The following is a 15,739-nucleotide window of genomic DNA, read 5'->3' on the forward strand; positions in this document are numbered from 1 at the left end:
AGGTGAGCAGAGGTAATTGTCTCTTTTCTGAATCCTCTCCCAACAGAGCCACAGAACCAGCAGGTGGGTGCCATATCTGAGATTCCATCAACCTGGCTAACACTATTTGCCCTGCCCTGGAGATCCACCCTGCCGTAGAGGCTCCATTCCATGCAATTCATAGCTGTTAACTGGGGCTCTTCCATATGAATTGCTGCTCTTGGCTCATGCGTTGAAAATTCTTAAATCCTTTCAAATAAGCAACAGCTGGCCTTCAGTGAGCTCACAACCCCAGTACCTCTTGCTAAGTGGCTCCAGGCCCAACACCAGCAGTAACCAACCTAGATTCACAGCTTGGCTTTGCCCAGGAATCGCCAAGCTCAGCACAAGTAGCAGCCATCTCAAATTGCTATATAGCTCAGGCAGTGTAGCCCTGTGGCAAAACACAGGTGGGGGCTGACCTTCACCTGCACCACCTGGGAAGCCCCAGGGCCAGCCCACCCAGTGGACAGCTGCAGACCACATTGGAGAACCAACACCCTGCCCCTGCACAACTGATTCCCCACAGAGGGTAGCGTTTGGTGGTCAGTGGTAACAGACACATCTTGCAGCTGACTGGCCTGGGTAAATCCCTCCCATAAATCTGCCAATAGAAACCAAGGTCAACTACAACAGGAAGGTGTACTCAGCCCACACAAAGGGCACACCTGGAGTACCCAGCTTGGGTGTTAGGGGAGGCTGTGCCACTGGACCCTACAGGACACCTACTACATTAGGCCACACTATCAAGATAAAGAATTATATCAGCTCTATCTAATACATGGAAACAAACATAGGGAGGCTGCCAAAAATGAGGAGACAAAAAACATGGCCCAAATGAAAGAACAGATCAAAACTCCAGAAAAAGAGCTAAACGAAATGGAGAAGAGCAATTTATCAGATGCAGAGTTCAAACCATTGGTTACAAGGGTGCTCAAGGAACTTAGTGAGGACCTCAGCAGCACAAAAAGATGCAGTCAGAAACAAAGGATACACTACTTGAAATAAAAAACCCTTTATAGGGAAACAACGATAGTGTGAATAAAGCTGGTAATCAAATCAATAATTTGGAACATAAGGAAGAAAAAAACAAGTCAGAAAAAGAAAAAAAAGAATCCAAAAAAAAAAAAAAAAAAGGAGAGGACAGTGTAAGCAGCCTCTGGGACAACTTCAAGCATTCCAACATTCACGTCATAGGGGTACCAGAAGGAGAAGAGAGAGCACAAGAAACTGGAAATCTATTTGAAAAAATAATGACAGAAAACTTCCCTAATTTGGCAAAGGAAATAGACATGCAAGTTCAGGAAGCACAGAGAGTCCCAAACAAGATGGATACAAAGAGGCCCACCCCAAGACACATCATAATTATAATCCGAAAGGTTAAAGATAAGGAGAGAATCTTAAAAACAGCAAGAGAAAAGCAGTTAGTTATGTACAGGGGTGTTCCCATAAGACTGTCAGCTGGTTTCTCAAAAGAAATGTTTCAGGCAAGGAGGGATTGGCAAGAAATAGTCAAAGTCATGAAAAGCAGGGACCTACAGCCAAGATTGCTCTATCCAGCAAAGATATCATTTAGAATCAAAGGGCAGCTCAAGAGCTTCCCAGACAAGAAAGAACTAAAAGAGTTCATCATCACCAAACCTTTCTTATATGAAATGTTAAAGGGACTTATTTAAGAAAAAGAACCAGATCAAAACTATGAACAAAAAATGGCAATAAATAGCAGCAATTGAATCTAAAAAACTAAGCAAACAGGAACAACAGAGAGAATCATGGATACAGAGACCATATTGATGGCTGCCAGATGGGAAGGGGGAGTGTGGGAATGGACAACAAGGTGAGGGAATTAAGAAGTACAAATAGATAGTTACAGAGTAGCTATGGGGATGTAAAGTACAATAAAGGGAATGGAGTAGCCAAAGAACTTATATGCATGACCCATGGACATGAACAATGGTGTGGGGATTGCCTGAGGGAGAGAGGGGTGCTGGGTGGAAGGGGGCAAAGGGGGAAAAATTGGGACTACTGTAATGGCATAAACAATAAATTGTAATTTTTTAAAAATCAAGATCTTTTAGACTATTTCCTGACACATGGCACTCCTTTTCCTCATCAGTAAGATATCTCCAAATTATACAGTTTGATGAGTTATTTTAGTACTTATTCACTCATTCATCCGAAAATATTTATTCTACCTAGTATGGCAGGCACTGTGCTAGGTATATTGTATATAACACTTAATAAGATTCTATTGCAATCCTCAAGATATTTAAAGCCCAATGGGGTGACAAGAAATGACAATTCTGACACAAATTGGTAAACGAGATTTCTCTCTCCAAGCTTTATAGGGCAGAGCACATGTCCCTGATTTCTGATTTCCCCACTGCTACCCTGCCGCAACTTTATCATTTAAGTTTGCCAGGATCTCAATTAGTAGCTAACTGATATTCTTGTTGTACCATTGCTGCTACAACCATTTTCTTCTTTTTGGCACCACAATATAGGGGCCTTTCCTAAGTGGGGGGACAAAGCATTAAGGTAGAAAATCTTCCTAGAGTCCTGAGTTCAAATAAAGTGTCAATTTCTGTAGCTCCCTACCATTTCCCTGCTAAAAGGTAGCCCCTGGGCACAGGCCTATTCTAGATATCATAGCACCAGAATATAATGAATACACATATACACTAATTGCAGAGATGGCAGATCCAGCCTCGGATTGATTCCTTCTATTCCAGATAAAGTTCAGACAGGAAAGAAGCAATGAGAAATGACTTGAGGGCCAGAGGATATCCTTTGTGTTTTGTAAGAGGTAAAAATACAAGGAAGCAGAATCAATAACAACAGAACACAAAAATTTTCCCCACAGACACAGAGTTCCTAACAGTACAGATGTCAACACCCACTCCAGAAACAGATGACAAACTATAGAAGAAAACATGGGACATGTAGAAATCACAACAGCTCCACTCCATTCCATCAAAAAATAGCAATAGGAAATATTTTCTCACCTAACAGATCCATCTTATTTTCTTCTATGAGACGATTGATCAGACCATTGGCTCTCTCAATTGTGCAGACAGCAACATCCAAGGAATTGAAACGCCATTTTGGAGAGGTACTGCCCATGTAACCATCTACTTTTATTCCTACTTCCTGGAACAGACTCTGAATTGAGTAAGAAGGAACAATACTGGTGAAAACATTTGATATTCATGAATTGTAAACTGGTTCTATCCCAGAACATAGACATAAGTTTCTAACATAAATAATTATCAGATTACTGTTAGTCATTCCTGGACAGGACACACTGGTTCTTTCTAGAATCATATACTACTAAAAAAAAATAAAGCTTAAAATTGAAAGAACTCAGTACAGAATCATATAAAATTAACTATGCCATTTAATGACAGCATTATCTAATCATAGTTCTAAGAGCTGTTTATAGAAATTAAAATTGGGGAAAACTACCACAAACACTAATACTTCTAATCTAACAAAAGAAAACAAGACACTAGCTTTCTTTAATGCTAACGTCACACTTTAAAAAACAAATTTTTACTTCATGAGGAAATTATCTCATTATCCCACTAAGTTTTACATAATTGAAAAATTTTCAAAATTCAAATGCAGTGATACTTTGATATGAACTTTTTTTTTTAGTTTAACTTTTAACTAACATACCTTCTCAATAAAAAGGATCCTTTCATCATTTTGTTACTTTGGTCTAAGTTTAGAGGATATTACCATGGCCTCCAGGTATGGCCTCTGAAATAACTGTTGAAAAGATTTACAGAACCATAGAACTTTAGAACTTTTCATTCAGTAAAATACTTCTGCATGTTTGCTGAGTTAACCCACAGTACTAGGGTTAACATCCTTACTTGACCAAAGGAAAAAACTGAGGCCCAGCAAATTATGTGCCTGGCCTGAAGACATGGTGGGTAGCAAAGCTGGGACTAGAACCCAGATTTTTTTGGACTACCAGTACAACAATCTTGCCATCCAACAGCACATTTTTTTCACTGCAGAAATCACAGTAATAAATTTATTCTATTTAATGAAACACCATATTTGTAAAAATGCCTTAAAAACCTGGGAGCATCATACAAATGAAAAATGTTTTTCATTTTTGCAGAACAGAGGAACTGACCACAGGCCTGGAGCTCTGCATACGCACTAATGGCTCCTGTTCTTCATCCCTGATGTGTTCCCAAACAGCCCTCAGTTAGGACAGGACACTTCCTGAAACACTCTTCTTTCCATGCTCAGTCTAGTCCTACTCTTCATTTAAATACTGATTCTTAATTTGCACATTTATATAGTAGAAGTATTCTATTTACTTCCTGAAGAATAATTTATCAATTTCAACACACTGTTCACCAATAACTTTTCTAATTTGATGGCCCTTTCTCCTTCATACAGTAATACAGAAGTTTCCCTTCATAAATGGTCAACACTTAAAGCTACATTGAGATGCAAATCTGACCTGCTTTTATAATTGTTTCATATGAGTAAAGCTACAGCTGTTAATAACAGGCTTTATCACAATTCCAAAATTAGTTTAAGAACATTACCTGGAGATAGTATTTCTTCTCTTTAGCCACAGAGACAAAGGGCAGAATAAACAAAGCTTTCTTACGCATTTCCAAAACACGCTTCAAAATAAGTAATTCAGCAACAAAAGTCTTTCCAGCACTTGTAGGAGCTGAAACATATTATTCCACAAGGTTCACAAAAAGAAATAACACTTGATATACTGCATTAATGAACATTCTAAACCATATCCAGTAACTACAGAACCTAAAACTATCATATCATTAAGGCCCAAAAGTATTTGAAACCTTTATATTCTTAAATGCCCAACTTCATTTTTTTCTTTTTATTTCTTTCCTTTTTAATTTTTTAATTTTTTTATGATTTTAGAGAGAGAAAAACCTTGATTTATTGGTCCACTTATTTATGCATTCATTGGTTGATTCTTGTATGTGCCTTGATGGGGGATGGAACATGCAACCTTGGTATATCAGGCAATGCTTTAGCCAACTCAACTACCTGGCCAGGGCCAAATGCCCCAACTTTAAACCAGCTCTCTAGCAGGATGATAGCTAGTGGGCAGTGGGGGGCGTGGGGAGGGTGGGTAGAGGAATTGAGAAAACAGGAAAAAGGACTCATGGATGTGGACAACACTGGTAGAGTGGAGTATAAGGGGACTAAATGGTAATGGAAAAAATACAATAAAGATTAAATGAATAAAAGAAAAAAGAAGCTAGCTCTCTGAAGTCTCACACTGAAAATAGGGATTAGACAAATCTTTTTATCAATAAATGACAAATATCATTGATTACCTAGCTTGTACTTGAAGATCCTTTCCTTTCAGTACTAAATGGCTAAAAGCTCTTCTTTGAGGACATAGATGAATAACTTTATTATATTATAATAGGAGCTATGATGTAAGTTGAGGCAGAGGAGCTGTAAGGAAGTTTATGGAAATGAAACAGAAGTTATGAGAAAGAAGAAGGAAGGGAACAGGCAAGCAATGCCAAGCAAAAGAAACAATGTGTTCAACACCTGGAAGAAAGCCTGGTGTGTTCAGATGGCAGGTAAGTTATTTAGTAAGCCTAAAATATAAAACAAGTAGGGGAGTGCAAAAAAAAAGATATGAATGTGCCACATAAAGAAGAGTTTTATAAACCCATAATGTAAGGAATTTAGAATTTATACTGAAAGCAATTCAGAGCAACAAGTAAGTTTTATGAGAAGGAGTGACGAGATCATATTTGTACTTTATAAAGATCACTTTGACTGCTGGAGCAGAACAGGAGGAGAGAGAAAAAATAAACTAGTTATAAGGCTATTGCATAATCAAGAAAAAAGATAATAGTGAGCATAATCTAGAAGAGATAGTAATCTAGATTGTATAATCTAGAAGAAAGATAGTAAGCTAGGTAATGGACCTAGAAACAGAGAGAAGTAACCAGAATCAAGATATTGGAAGTTACAGACACTGGACTTGGTGATTAATTGACAATAATTGGTGACTAGAGTTATAAATGACACTCAAATTTTGGTTTAAGTATTTGAAATGGTCAGACCATTCTACCACTACCTACTAATTACCACAAGTTAGCATTTTCTGTATACTTTCTTCTTCTTCTCTTCCTTTTTATTGAATTTATTAGGGTGACATTGGTGAATAAAATCATATAGGCTTCCAGTGTACAGTACTATGATACATCATTTGTATAACAACATGTAGATATTCACCACTCCATGTCAAGTTTCCTTCCTATATACCCGAAACAGTTCTAAATGCTCACTCATGCTCTCTCTCTAGCAATATGCAAACCCAACCAGTCTGACTCCACAGCCTGAGCTCATACCTACTGATAAGAGTCTATTTTTTGCATCCATAACAAAAAATCTGGAGGACTCACAATTTCAGAGAAAACTGACACAAAGGAAGGTCATCTTACCAATTAATTGGTTTCTAACATCAGTAGAATTTAAAAAGTTTAAAAGTATGCATGTCAGAGTTGCCCTTGAAAGCCCATATAAATTTCTTATAAAGTATATTACATACGGTTTTGTGTATGCAATCCTATACAAGCAGGTCAATTTATAAACATACAATTTATAATGTCCCCACACTGAAGAGCAACTGAAACAGACTGGAGGAAGAGCAGATTTACATCTCCCATTGCACACTCACTCTGGGACATATGTTTGTTGAGGGGAATGGCAAATGGAATAGTTCTCTTTGTGTGCTTTTCTGCCCTTCCCCCACCCAGCCATATAATGGATTGTGCATAATTTAAATATACTTATTATAATGAGACTCCACATTTCATATATATTTTTAAGACTTTCTCTAATTGTCAAGCACTGTCTCAACCACCTTTAAAAAATCAAAACTACCTCAATAGAGTATTATTTACATTCATAATATCTTTAAAATAGAGAAATTAATTTGCACAAATTTGAATACCTGAATAGACTAAATTCTTTCCTTCCAGGACTTGTCCAAGCAAAAGACATTCTGCCTGCCATTTAAACATTTTTCTTACACCAAAACTGTGATATGTCTCCAGAACCACTGTAGGAAGTCCCCAATTTGCCAATAGCAGCTTGTCTGTTTGATCGTTGGGATCGGTTTGCTTGCATTCCCCTTTCAGGAAAAAAGAAAAAAAATATATTAGTTGAATTTAATTTAAAGATGACTTCAGTAGGTAAGCCTCCACTGTATTTTGGAATTCCTCTGTGTTGGAATGAGGCTACATAAAGCACACCTGACATAAAGCATGACCAGGTTTATGGATCTATAAGGAGTACTGGGCACTATTATGCGATGCGATTTGGCCAACTAGGAAGCTGTTTCTTAAAGACCCAGAAACTATTTGTAGGCTACTACCAGGCGGTCGCTAAACATAAGCTGGAAGCAAGTTCGTGTGTGAACAGAAAGTGACCTGCTGCACCAGGCCCGAGTCACAAGCTGAGAAAGGGGCTAGAAACCTACCGAGCAGGTCGTGCAAACAAGCAAGCTCCTCGCGATGAGGAGACCTTCCTATCTGCACACCTCGCTAGCTGTCCCCAAAGTGCCTGGGAATACCTGCTGGACTGCGGCTGCCGTCCCTCAAGCTGCGTCCTAGGCCGGGGGGCGGGCTCAGCACGGGCTCGGAGGGGCGCAGGTGGCTGTCACGGCTGTCACAGCTGTCACTGCTGTCACTGCTGTCACCGCTGCTTCCCAAGAAAGAATCCGAGCCTGATGTTGAACGCCGCCGTTTCCCTCTCCAGCGCGAAAGATTCATCGCGAACTCTTCTCGGCTGTTCAGGGACAGCCACAGTTCCAGCGTCCTCCCGTTTGGGAGAAACCCGGCGCCGTGGCAGGTGCGGCCGTCATCTTCCCGCCACGGCCTTCAAACTTGGGCCTCCCAGCCCAGCCGGAACCATAGAGTTCTCAGTGATGACAGTAGCCTGAGAACCATAGAATCGTGGGGAAAGAGCGGCTCTCGCTGGTGTCTTAGACCTCCAACTTCCGTGGTTGGTTAGTGTAAGAGAACCAGTTAGACCTAGGTTAAAAGAGGTAGGGAAAAAGACTGAGTATATAATCTGCATTTATAATCAGACTGGCCTAAACATTTTCTTTTTGTGCACTACTTGTTTGAATAGTAAGATTTACTAACCTCATAAATGAGCTGCCCAGAATAGGTGGATCAGGGAAGTCTTCTCAACACATTGGTATATTCAAAAAATCATTACACATTATGTGTGCAAAACATACGAGTGAAACCTAAGATTTCTAATGGAGTACAATCTGCTCCTCTCTCCTAGCATAGGCTATGTTTATATACACAATGTCCACGTTAGCCATCACACACTGTGGGTACTAAGTGATGGATAGTTGGGGACTGCTGGCAGATGGACCTTTTAGATGGTTGTATGAATGCTTCAAGGAAGGAACCCTGGATGTATCTGAGTGATCATTGTGAGCCAATAGCTTATTAATGGACCTACGTTCCACATATCAGCAAAGTAGAATCAAACGAACTCTGGACGTAAGCTGCTGCTGGTTAATTACCTAGTTGCACAATCCCCTTCACCAAGCAAATCTAGTAGGTGAAAGGTCTACCTTGAAGAGGCTGTGCTAAAAATCTCAAAAGGACCAGTCCAATAAAAAAGACTAATAGAAGTCTGGGAAATAGCACTTGAGTGTCAATAATCTTGTGAAAACCTACCCTTTTTTTTTTTCAATTTTTTGAACAACAATATTCCTGAATTTCCACAAGATGGGATATTACTCTATAAAGGAAACATTTTCCCCAGTTACTTAGTATGCATTCACTCACTGAACTCTCGACCTTTCATTGTGCTCGGGACACTGGGCATATAGCAAGCAAATTACTTGAAATGGCTCCTACTGTCAAGGAGAAAGAACCTACAGAAGGAGACGGGCATTAAACTAGTTAATTAGCTAATTAATTCCTTTAAATTATACTAATGCTCAGGCAGAAATGAACAGAGTGCTGTCTAAGAAATAAAAGGGATCCGCCCTGGCTGGCGTAGCTCAGTGGACTGAGCGTGGGCTGCGAACCAAAGTGTCGCAGGTTCGATTCCCAGTCAGGGTACATGCCTGGGTTGCAGGCCATGACCCCCAGCAACCGCACATTGATGTTCCTCTCTCTCTCTATCTCCCTCCCTTCCCTCTCTAAAAATAAATAAATAAAATCTTTAAAAAATCATAAAAAAGAAATAAAAGGGATCCTAATTTAGATTGTAATCAGAGAAAAACTTTCTTAAAAGCAGTTTAGCATGGGGTCAGTGCAACTCTGTAGCCAATCAGTTCAGGTTTAAAGACTTAATAGGTGTATGATCTTGAGCACTTGCTTAACTCCTTTGTGCTTCGTTTTCTTCACCTATACAATGGGGATCATAATAGTAACAACCTATTTGGTTATTGTGAGCTCTAAATAAGTCAGTATGTGTAAAGTGTTTAGAACCATACCCTTCACATAGTAAGTACTATTCAAAGAAAATGATATTTAAATGTTCTAGTAGTGTTCCCAATATAAATCCAACATTTTGATTGGAAAAGAATAAACCAGAGAAATTTTTCATATTATTCTGTTTTTATTTTGTCAACTATGATCAAGTAAGGAAAATAATTAGGAAGGGATTGCAAATAGTGTTTTATGTCATCCTATAAAAAGCCTAAAGAATATTTTATAACTTATAGTTTATTTCAAACTTTAAACACCTGTTTCTATTTTTATTAACCCTTAGAGATAGAGAAGGATACTTTTCAAAAATACTAAAGAATTCTTATATTAATAGCTACTGTAATAATTAATACTAATGCAGCAGAAGTATTTCCCAGCTGTCTTTTGTGTCTGAATACATGTGCACATATTTTCCACCAGTGTGACCTGGGAGAGGTACCAGTTTTGAACTGCTTTAAACTTAATTTCTGGGTTAACTTTTTTTTAAAGATATATAAGTATAGAATAATATGAGACACACAGAGCCAGCTTTGAACAGGCTTCCTGCCTCACCATCTCAATCTGCAGAACAGTATTTCTCTGTTTTATTTACTGAGGGAGTTGCCTTTCTTGGGTTTTGGGGATTTTTGATCTTACCTTTCATACAGTTAGGAAAACCAGACTGCTGTCTTTCAGAATTCATAATTCATTAAAAGCCACACTCTAGACCACCAGGGGGTCAGCAGAGATCACTATAGAAAACTTTGGCTCTAATGCAGGGGTGTCGAACTCATTTTCACCTGGGGCCATATCAGTCTTACAGTTGCCTTCAAAGGGCCAAATGTAATTTTAGGACTGTATAAATGTAACTATTCATTAACTGTTAAGGAGTTGAATTACATTCAGCTCCTTTCTTCACATGACCCAAAGAACTAGTTGAAATGGCTGACTTATGGGTGGGGATGGAAGCAAAATTGAAAATAACTTCAAAAGTCTAGGTTTAAAGCATCAGAAAGCTAACTTAAAGGTGGAAAACTAAACAATGAATTCCTGAGAGAGACTAAGCTAATTAAATATGTATGAACACACACTTGTAACTTCCAAATTTATATAAAGGTTTGTTTCCCCACTTTTCACATGGTAATACTGCCTATTGCCTGTGTAGTAAACACTAGGCAGATACAATGGAAAAGAGAGATGAGCAGTAAGCCTGGGAATTCTAAATATGCAGTTTTTAGAATAGATATAGCCTTTGATTAGATGGAGAAGTGAGTACTCCGCCTAGGGAAAGGTTATCAAAAGGAGCCGGGTGGAACCCCATTCTATTTGCTTGGGGTCAAATCACATCAAAGCAATCACTCCAAGTCTTCCATTTAGATCTCCGAGTGTAAAGATTTTAGATCAGCCCTTAGTGATTCAGAGAATTTCTCTAGATGTTACTTTTTTTTTTATTTGATACCCTCAACCCTACCCTTTTATTATCCAGACAAAATCTTCCCCAAATCAGCAGCAACAAATGAAAAATGGGACAGGATTTGCTGTAGCTAGTTGTTAGGGTGGACAGACAGGCCACAAGGCCTGGTCAGGGATGAATTTTTGTTCCTGTCTTCTTTTTGCATTTTGCCACTACCTCTTTCCCTAATTCTCTCCTCATTCGTGTGTATTCACTTCCCTCTCCTTCCCTTTCTGTTTACATTTAATCACTACTAAGGCAGTATACTCTTATGTATAATAGAATGCAAAATTTTACTTTTAATAGACTCAGATCCTCCATAGAAAAAATTATTATGGTAAAGGAAACCTTACACTTAACTAGTTTTTATGTTAATAAAATGGCCTTTAAAGTGACTCATAGGTGTTCTTCAGTGTGACTTTTAATATATATTAGACAATCTTCTGAGAATGAATTGGTATATAAATACATCTAAAAATTCTATCTTTTTCCTTTTTAAAGTGAGACGGATTTACAAAGACCACATCTTCACTGCCTGTTTTGATGGCGTGCATATCCTGGGTTATGTCAGTGACAACCTGAAGGACAAGGACACACAGATCCTCCTCTCCTATATCGCCTCACCTACAAGGGCAAAGCAAGAGTGTTTCTTAGTTCAGCAAGCCATGGGCATCTCATCATCTGCATTACAAGCCATGGAATTTGGCTTTTATTCTTTAGACATTGGAAAAGCACTGAAGGGCAAGAAAAAAACATGTACTGCTTTGGCCAAAAAGTTCTTTTAGTTTTCTCCCTACAATGGCTCTAGTTGTGCTTAGTTGTCTTTAACTTCATTCGAAACAATTTTGTTCAATTGTATTGTGACAGCTGTCATAGCAGCATGCATTTATAAAAATCTTATCAAAATTGGTGAATTTTTGTGCAGCCAAATTGAAGATGGAAGAAAATACACATTATTTTTCGTGTATTATTCTTTATCATTTCAAGAAAGGTAAAAAATGCAACTGAAACGCAATAAAAGATTTGTGCAGTGTATGGAGAAGGTGCTGTGACTGATTGACATGTCAAAAGTAGTTTGTGAAGTTCCTCGGTACTACTGACATTTTAGCCAAATAATTCTTTGCTGTGGGACTGTCTTATGCATTGGAAGACATTTAGCAGCACCACTGGCCTCTACCCACTAGAAGCCAATAGCAGGAGACAGCCAACATACTCAAAATATCCAAATCAATAAAGTTATTGGTGAAAATGAAAAGTTTCTTTGATTGTACAGAAAAATCTAAATGGACTTTTTGGCCAACCCAATATCAATTACGTTAAAGATGTCCTGGGTCTTGTATGGAGAAAAAAAGTGATGTAAAGGAGCAAAAGCAGAACAAAGGAAATGAGTTATAAAACTACTGCTATCCCCCATTAAATAAATATTGGTGGCTTTTTGGTAACAATGAAAATGATGAAAATGATCAGGTTGTGTATCTGATAGTGTATTGAATCGGATTGTGTATTGAAAGTAGGTTGCTTACAGATTCAATGTAGGGTGCAAGGGAAAGAGAGAGGTCAAGGGTAATTTTTTTAAAAACTGAAAGCTCTTTGGCACAATTCAGCTGACCATTGCATTTCAATTTATGTCTGCCTAGCTGTTAGGTTGTACATTAATTTGTTTCTATTTATACATTTCTGTGCCTACATGAGTCAAGAAAGTAACATGAGTAAAGTGGTGAATGGGGATGGTGAAAAACCAGGTGTTTTTTTTTTTTAATTTGGAAATTGCATGTGGCAAAGACCAACAATAGTTGACCTCTAATACTTACATCTTCTTGCATAGTAACAAAATTCCAAAATCTCGCTTAGTTTAAGCTCATGGCCATCCAAAACCAAGACTATAAATTAGGGCTTGGTCAGGGAGACTGAACTAAATGAATGATAAGAGATGTATAAAGGTACTAGAACTTGTAAAACTGGGAGACGGTGAAGACTGCTTTTGTGCTCCTGATGGTAGGTCTGAAGGTGCTGCAGGTCAGCAGAGCTGGCCATCGGGAAGGAGGAGAGATGTGAAGCAGGGAAGAGGGCTGATAAATGAACCTGCCAAGACAAACTGAAGTCTGCAAGTACAAACAAGAAATCTCATTTGGCTCTCACTGCCTCCTCTTCTCAATGGAAAAAGTAACAAAAAATTTGTAGCTATCGTTAATCTACTATACAGACTTATTTCTTTCCTTTCCTTGAAGTTAAGCATGGCATGTGACTAAGTAATAGCCAGTGAGCACTTTGGCATTCACGACGTGTCTAGATGAGGAGTAACACACGCACAAGCACATGCGCACACTCTTCGGGTTTAATAGGCCTCCAGAATCTAAGCATTGGCTCTAACCCATTCTTGAAAATCCTTAGATACTACATTTAAACTACTCCACAACTATATTCTGCCTCTGTCTCCTCTAGATCTCTAATTAGAAGTGTGTTACTCCCCGGCCCGGCCGTGCACCCCGGAGCGGCGCTCGTGGAGCGCTCACGGGCTGCGGAGCTGAGTTTTGCAGAGGGGGAACCGCTTGACAGCTGCGCAGCGACGAGCTGTTCTCCAGCAAGGTGGGTCGGAGGGAGGACCGCCGGCTGTTGGGGCCCCGGGAGCTGGCTTGCGCACAGTGCAGCCGCCCGCTGGCCTTCCTGTTGCAGTTGTACGTACGGCTGTGCAGCAGCGCCCACACCTTTCACCGAGGCCGGTTCCTCCCCACCTGCTGCGCGCGGACCTGCGCGTTTTTAAGAAATCAGCCAGCCAGGGAAAATGACTTTTACTCTTATGAGCCGTCTGCTGAGGATCCTCCCCCAGAGAAGGAAGAACCTGTGCGCTTCCAGCTCAAGTCCGAGCCCATCTCTTGAGGGTGTGCAGCTGTTTAGGCCCCAAGACTTGTTCTGGGTGTCAACAAGAGCATTGCTGCAGTAAGGAGCACGCGACTCTGGACTGGAGAGCAAGACTGAAGCAGGACTGTAGACGAGCAAATAATTTGCCCAGCACAGTTCCAGACCACAACTTCCTTTTTCCAGAAATGGAAATAGTAATAGAAACAGAAGATAAGACTACACCTGAAGTTTTAGAAAAAGAAGCTGAATGGGAGATTATAGGGAGCGTGGCTGAAGCACCTGAGGAAGAATTGGATTCCATGGCAAAACATGAATCCAGGGAAGATAAAATTTTCCAGAAGTTTAAAACTAAAATAGCCCTGGAACCAGAACAGATTCTCAGATGTGGCAGAAAGATTGCCCCAATCTGGATCTCTGGTGAAAATATCCCCCAATTAAAGGATATTCAAGGCTGTCCCTGTGGTACAGAATATTTGAATTACAGGTCATGCCTCAGCTGCCCAACTACGTCAAGGTGGACAGACGGCAGGAGTGCGGACTGGGGCATCCTGGCCATCTCCACCTGTGCTGGAAGCTGCAGCCTGGGCACTGGCTACACAGAAGAATCTGTTTGGAAGCAAGATATAACAGCTACACCTTAAAACAACCTCATAAAGCCTTAACAATGCTCGTAATCTCTTAGACCTTGCAATTCCAGTTTTAGGACTTTATCCTAAGGAAATAATTACCAATATACCAGAGAGAAAAGTACAAAGATGGGGTTTTTTTAGGCATTGGTTATGATGTCTAAATATTAGTGAAACAAAAATGTCCAGTAACAGGGAATTACGTAAATTTTAGTGTATCTATCCAGTGGAAGGCTATGCAGTTTTAATGATACAGAACTGTATGCACACCAAATAAGGTACAGGTCTGAATTGATGCCAAGTTACCATTACAGATGGTATATTCCTACTAGGATTATATATATTTTTTAAAGATTTTATTTATTTTTAGAGAGGCAAGGGAGGGAGAAAGAGAGAGAGAGAGAGAAACATCAATGTGCAGTTGTTGGGGGCCATGGCCTGCAACCCAGGCATGTGCCCTGACTGGGAATAGAACCTGCGATACCTGGTTCGCAGCCCGCGCTCAATCCACTGAGCTACACCAGCCAGGGTGTATATTTTTAAAACTATGTGTACATATGTATGTGCACACTAATAAATCTGGAAAGACACATACTAGGTGTGAAGGTTACTAGAATGGTACGCTAAGTGAAATGATCTTTTTACCCATATGTATACTTCTTCAATAAAAAATTGGCTATATGCTAAAAAAAAAAGTATGGTAGACTTTCTCACTCTATTCCCTCCATCTCTTAATGCCTCCCTCCCCCTGCTTCCCTGTCCTTCCCCGGAAAAGGATCCTTCCAGCCCCTGAGGTGGCAAAATAAGGTCTTGGAATTTCCTATTCCCATAGATAGTCTTGTGCTTTTAAAAAAAAGATTTTCAGAAAACTGTTTGGACTTGAAATTTTTTGAGTCATTCAGTTACACAGAATCATCTTTAAATACTGACTTGTAATTTAAAAAAAAATATTTTGTCACCTCCAACATTTTGGTTGATGGAGGTCCATCCATCTCTTTCATAAATCAGAGAGAAAAAAAGATTACATTAATCAATGCAATTTTTCAACAAACCTGCCTTAAAAACCACCTTCTCACCCTGACTGGTGTAGCTCAAAGGGTTGAGCATCATCCACAAACCGAAAGGTCACCAGTTCAATTCCCAGTCAGGGCACGTGCTTGGGTTGCAGGCCAGAGCCCTCATTGGGAGCATGTGAGAAACAGCCTATAGATGTTTCTCTCCCTCTCTTTCTCCCTCCCTTTCCCTCACTCTAAAAATAAATAAAATCTTTTTTTAATTACCTTCTCAGAGAGGACTTCTTTGACCATCCTTTC

General features: G+C 39.5%; 2 protein-coding genes across 2 annotated transcripts in view; one reads left to right on the forward strand and one right to left on the reverse strand.

Annotated features, from left to right (window-relative positions):
- POLQ (DNA polymerase theta) overlaps window positions 1–7,969 on the reverse strand; it is a 119,309-nt gene extending 111,340 nt beyond the window's left edge. The window contains 4 exon segments of the mRNA XM_036018151.1: window positions 3,024–3,180; window positions 4,590–4,720; window positions 7,001–7,180; window positions 7,622–7,969. Of these exon segments, the coding sequence (XP_035874044.1) occupies window positions 3,024–3,180; window positions 4,590–4,720; window positions 7,001–7,180; window positions 7,622–7,820 (667 nt within the window). The 5' untranslated portion in view covers window positions 7,821–7,969.
- A 2,716-nt stretch (window positions 7,970–10,685) lies between these two features.
- LOC114488814 (programmed cell death protein 2-like) lies at window positions 10,686–14,747 on the forward strand. The gene is given in 6 exon segments (XM_036016198.1): window positions 10,686–10,692; window positions 11,443–11,573; window positions 13,498–13,801; window positions 13,804–14,262; window positions 14,265–14,322; window positions 14,324–14,747. Coding segments are annotated over 6 exon segments (1,077 nt in total). The 3' UTR covers window positions 14,442–14,747.
- Window positions 14,748–15,739: the final 992 nt, after the last annotated feature.

The sequence above is a fragment of the Phyllostomus discolor genome, chromosome 2 (genome assembly GCF_004126475.2).
Source record: "Phyllostomus discolor isolate MPI-MPIP mPhyDis1 chromosome 2, mPhyDis1.pri.v3, whole genome shotgun sequence".
In the NCBI taxonomy this organism is placed as follows: domain Eukaryota; kingdom Metazoa; phylum Chordata; class Mammalia; order Chiroptera; family Phyllostomidae; genus Phyllostomus; species Phyllostomus discolor.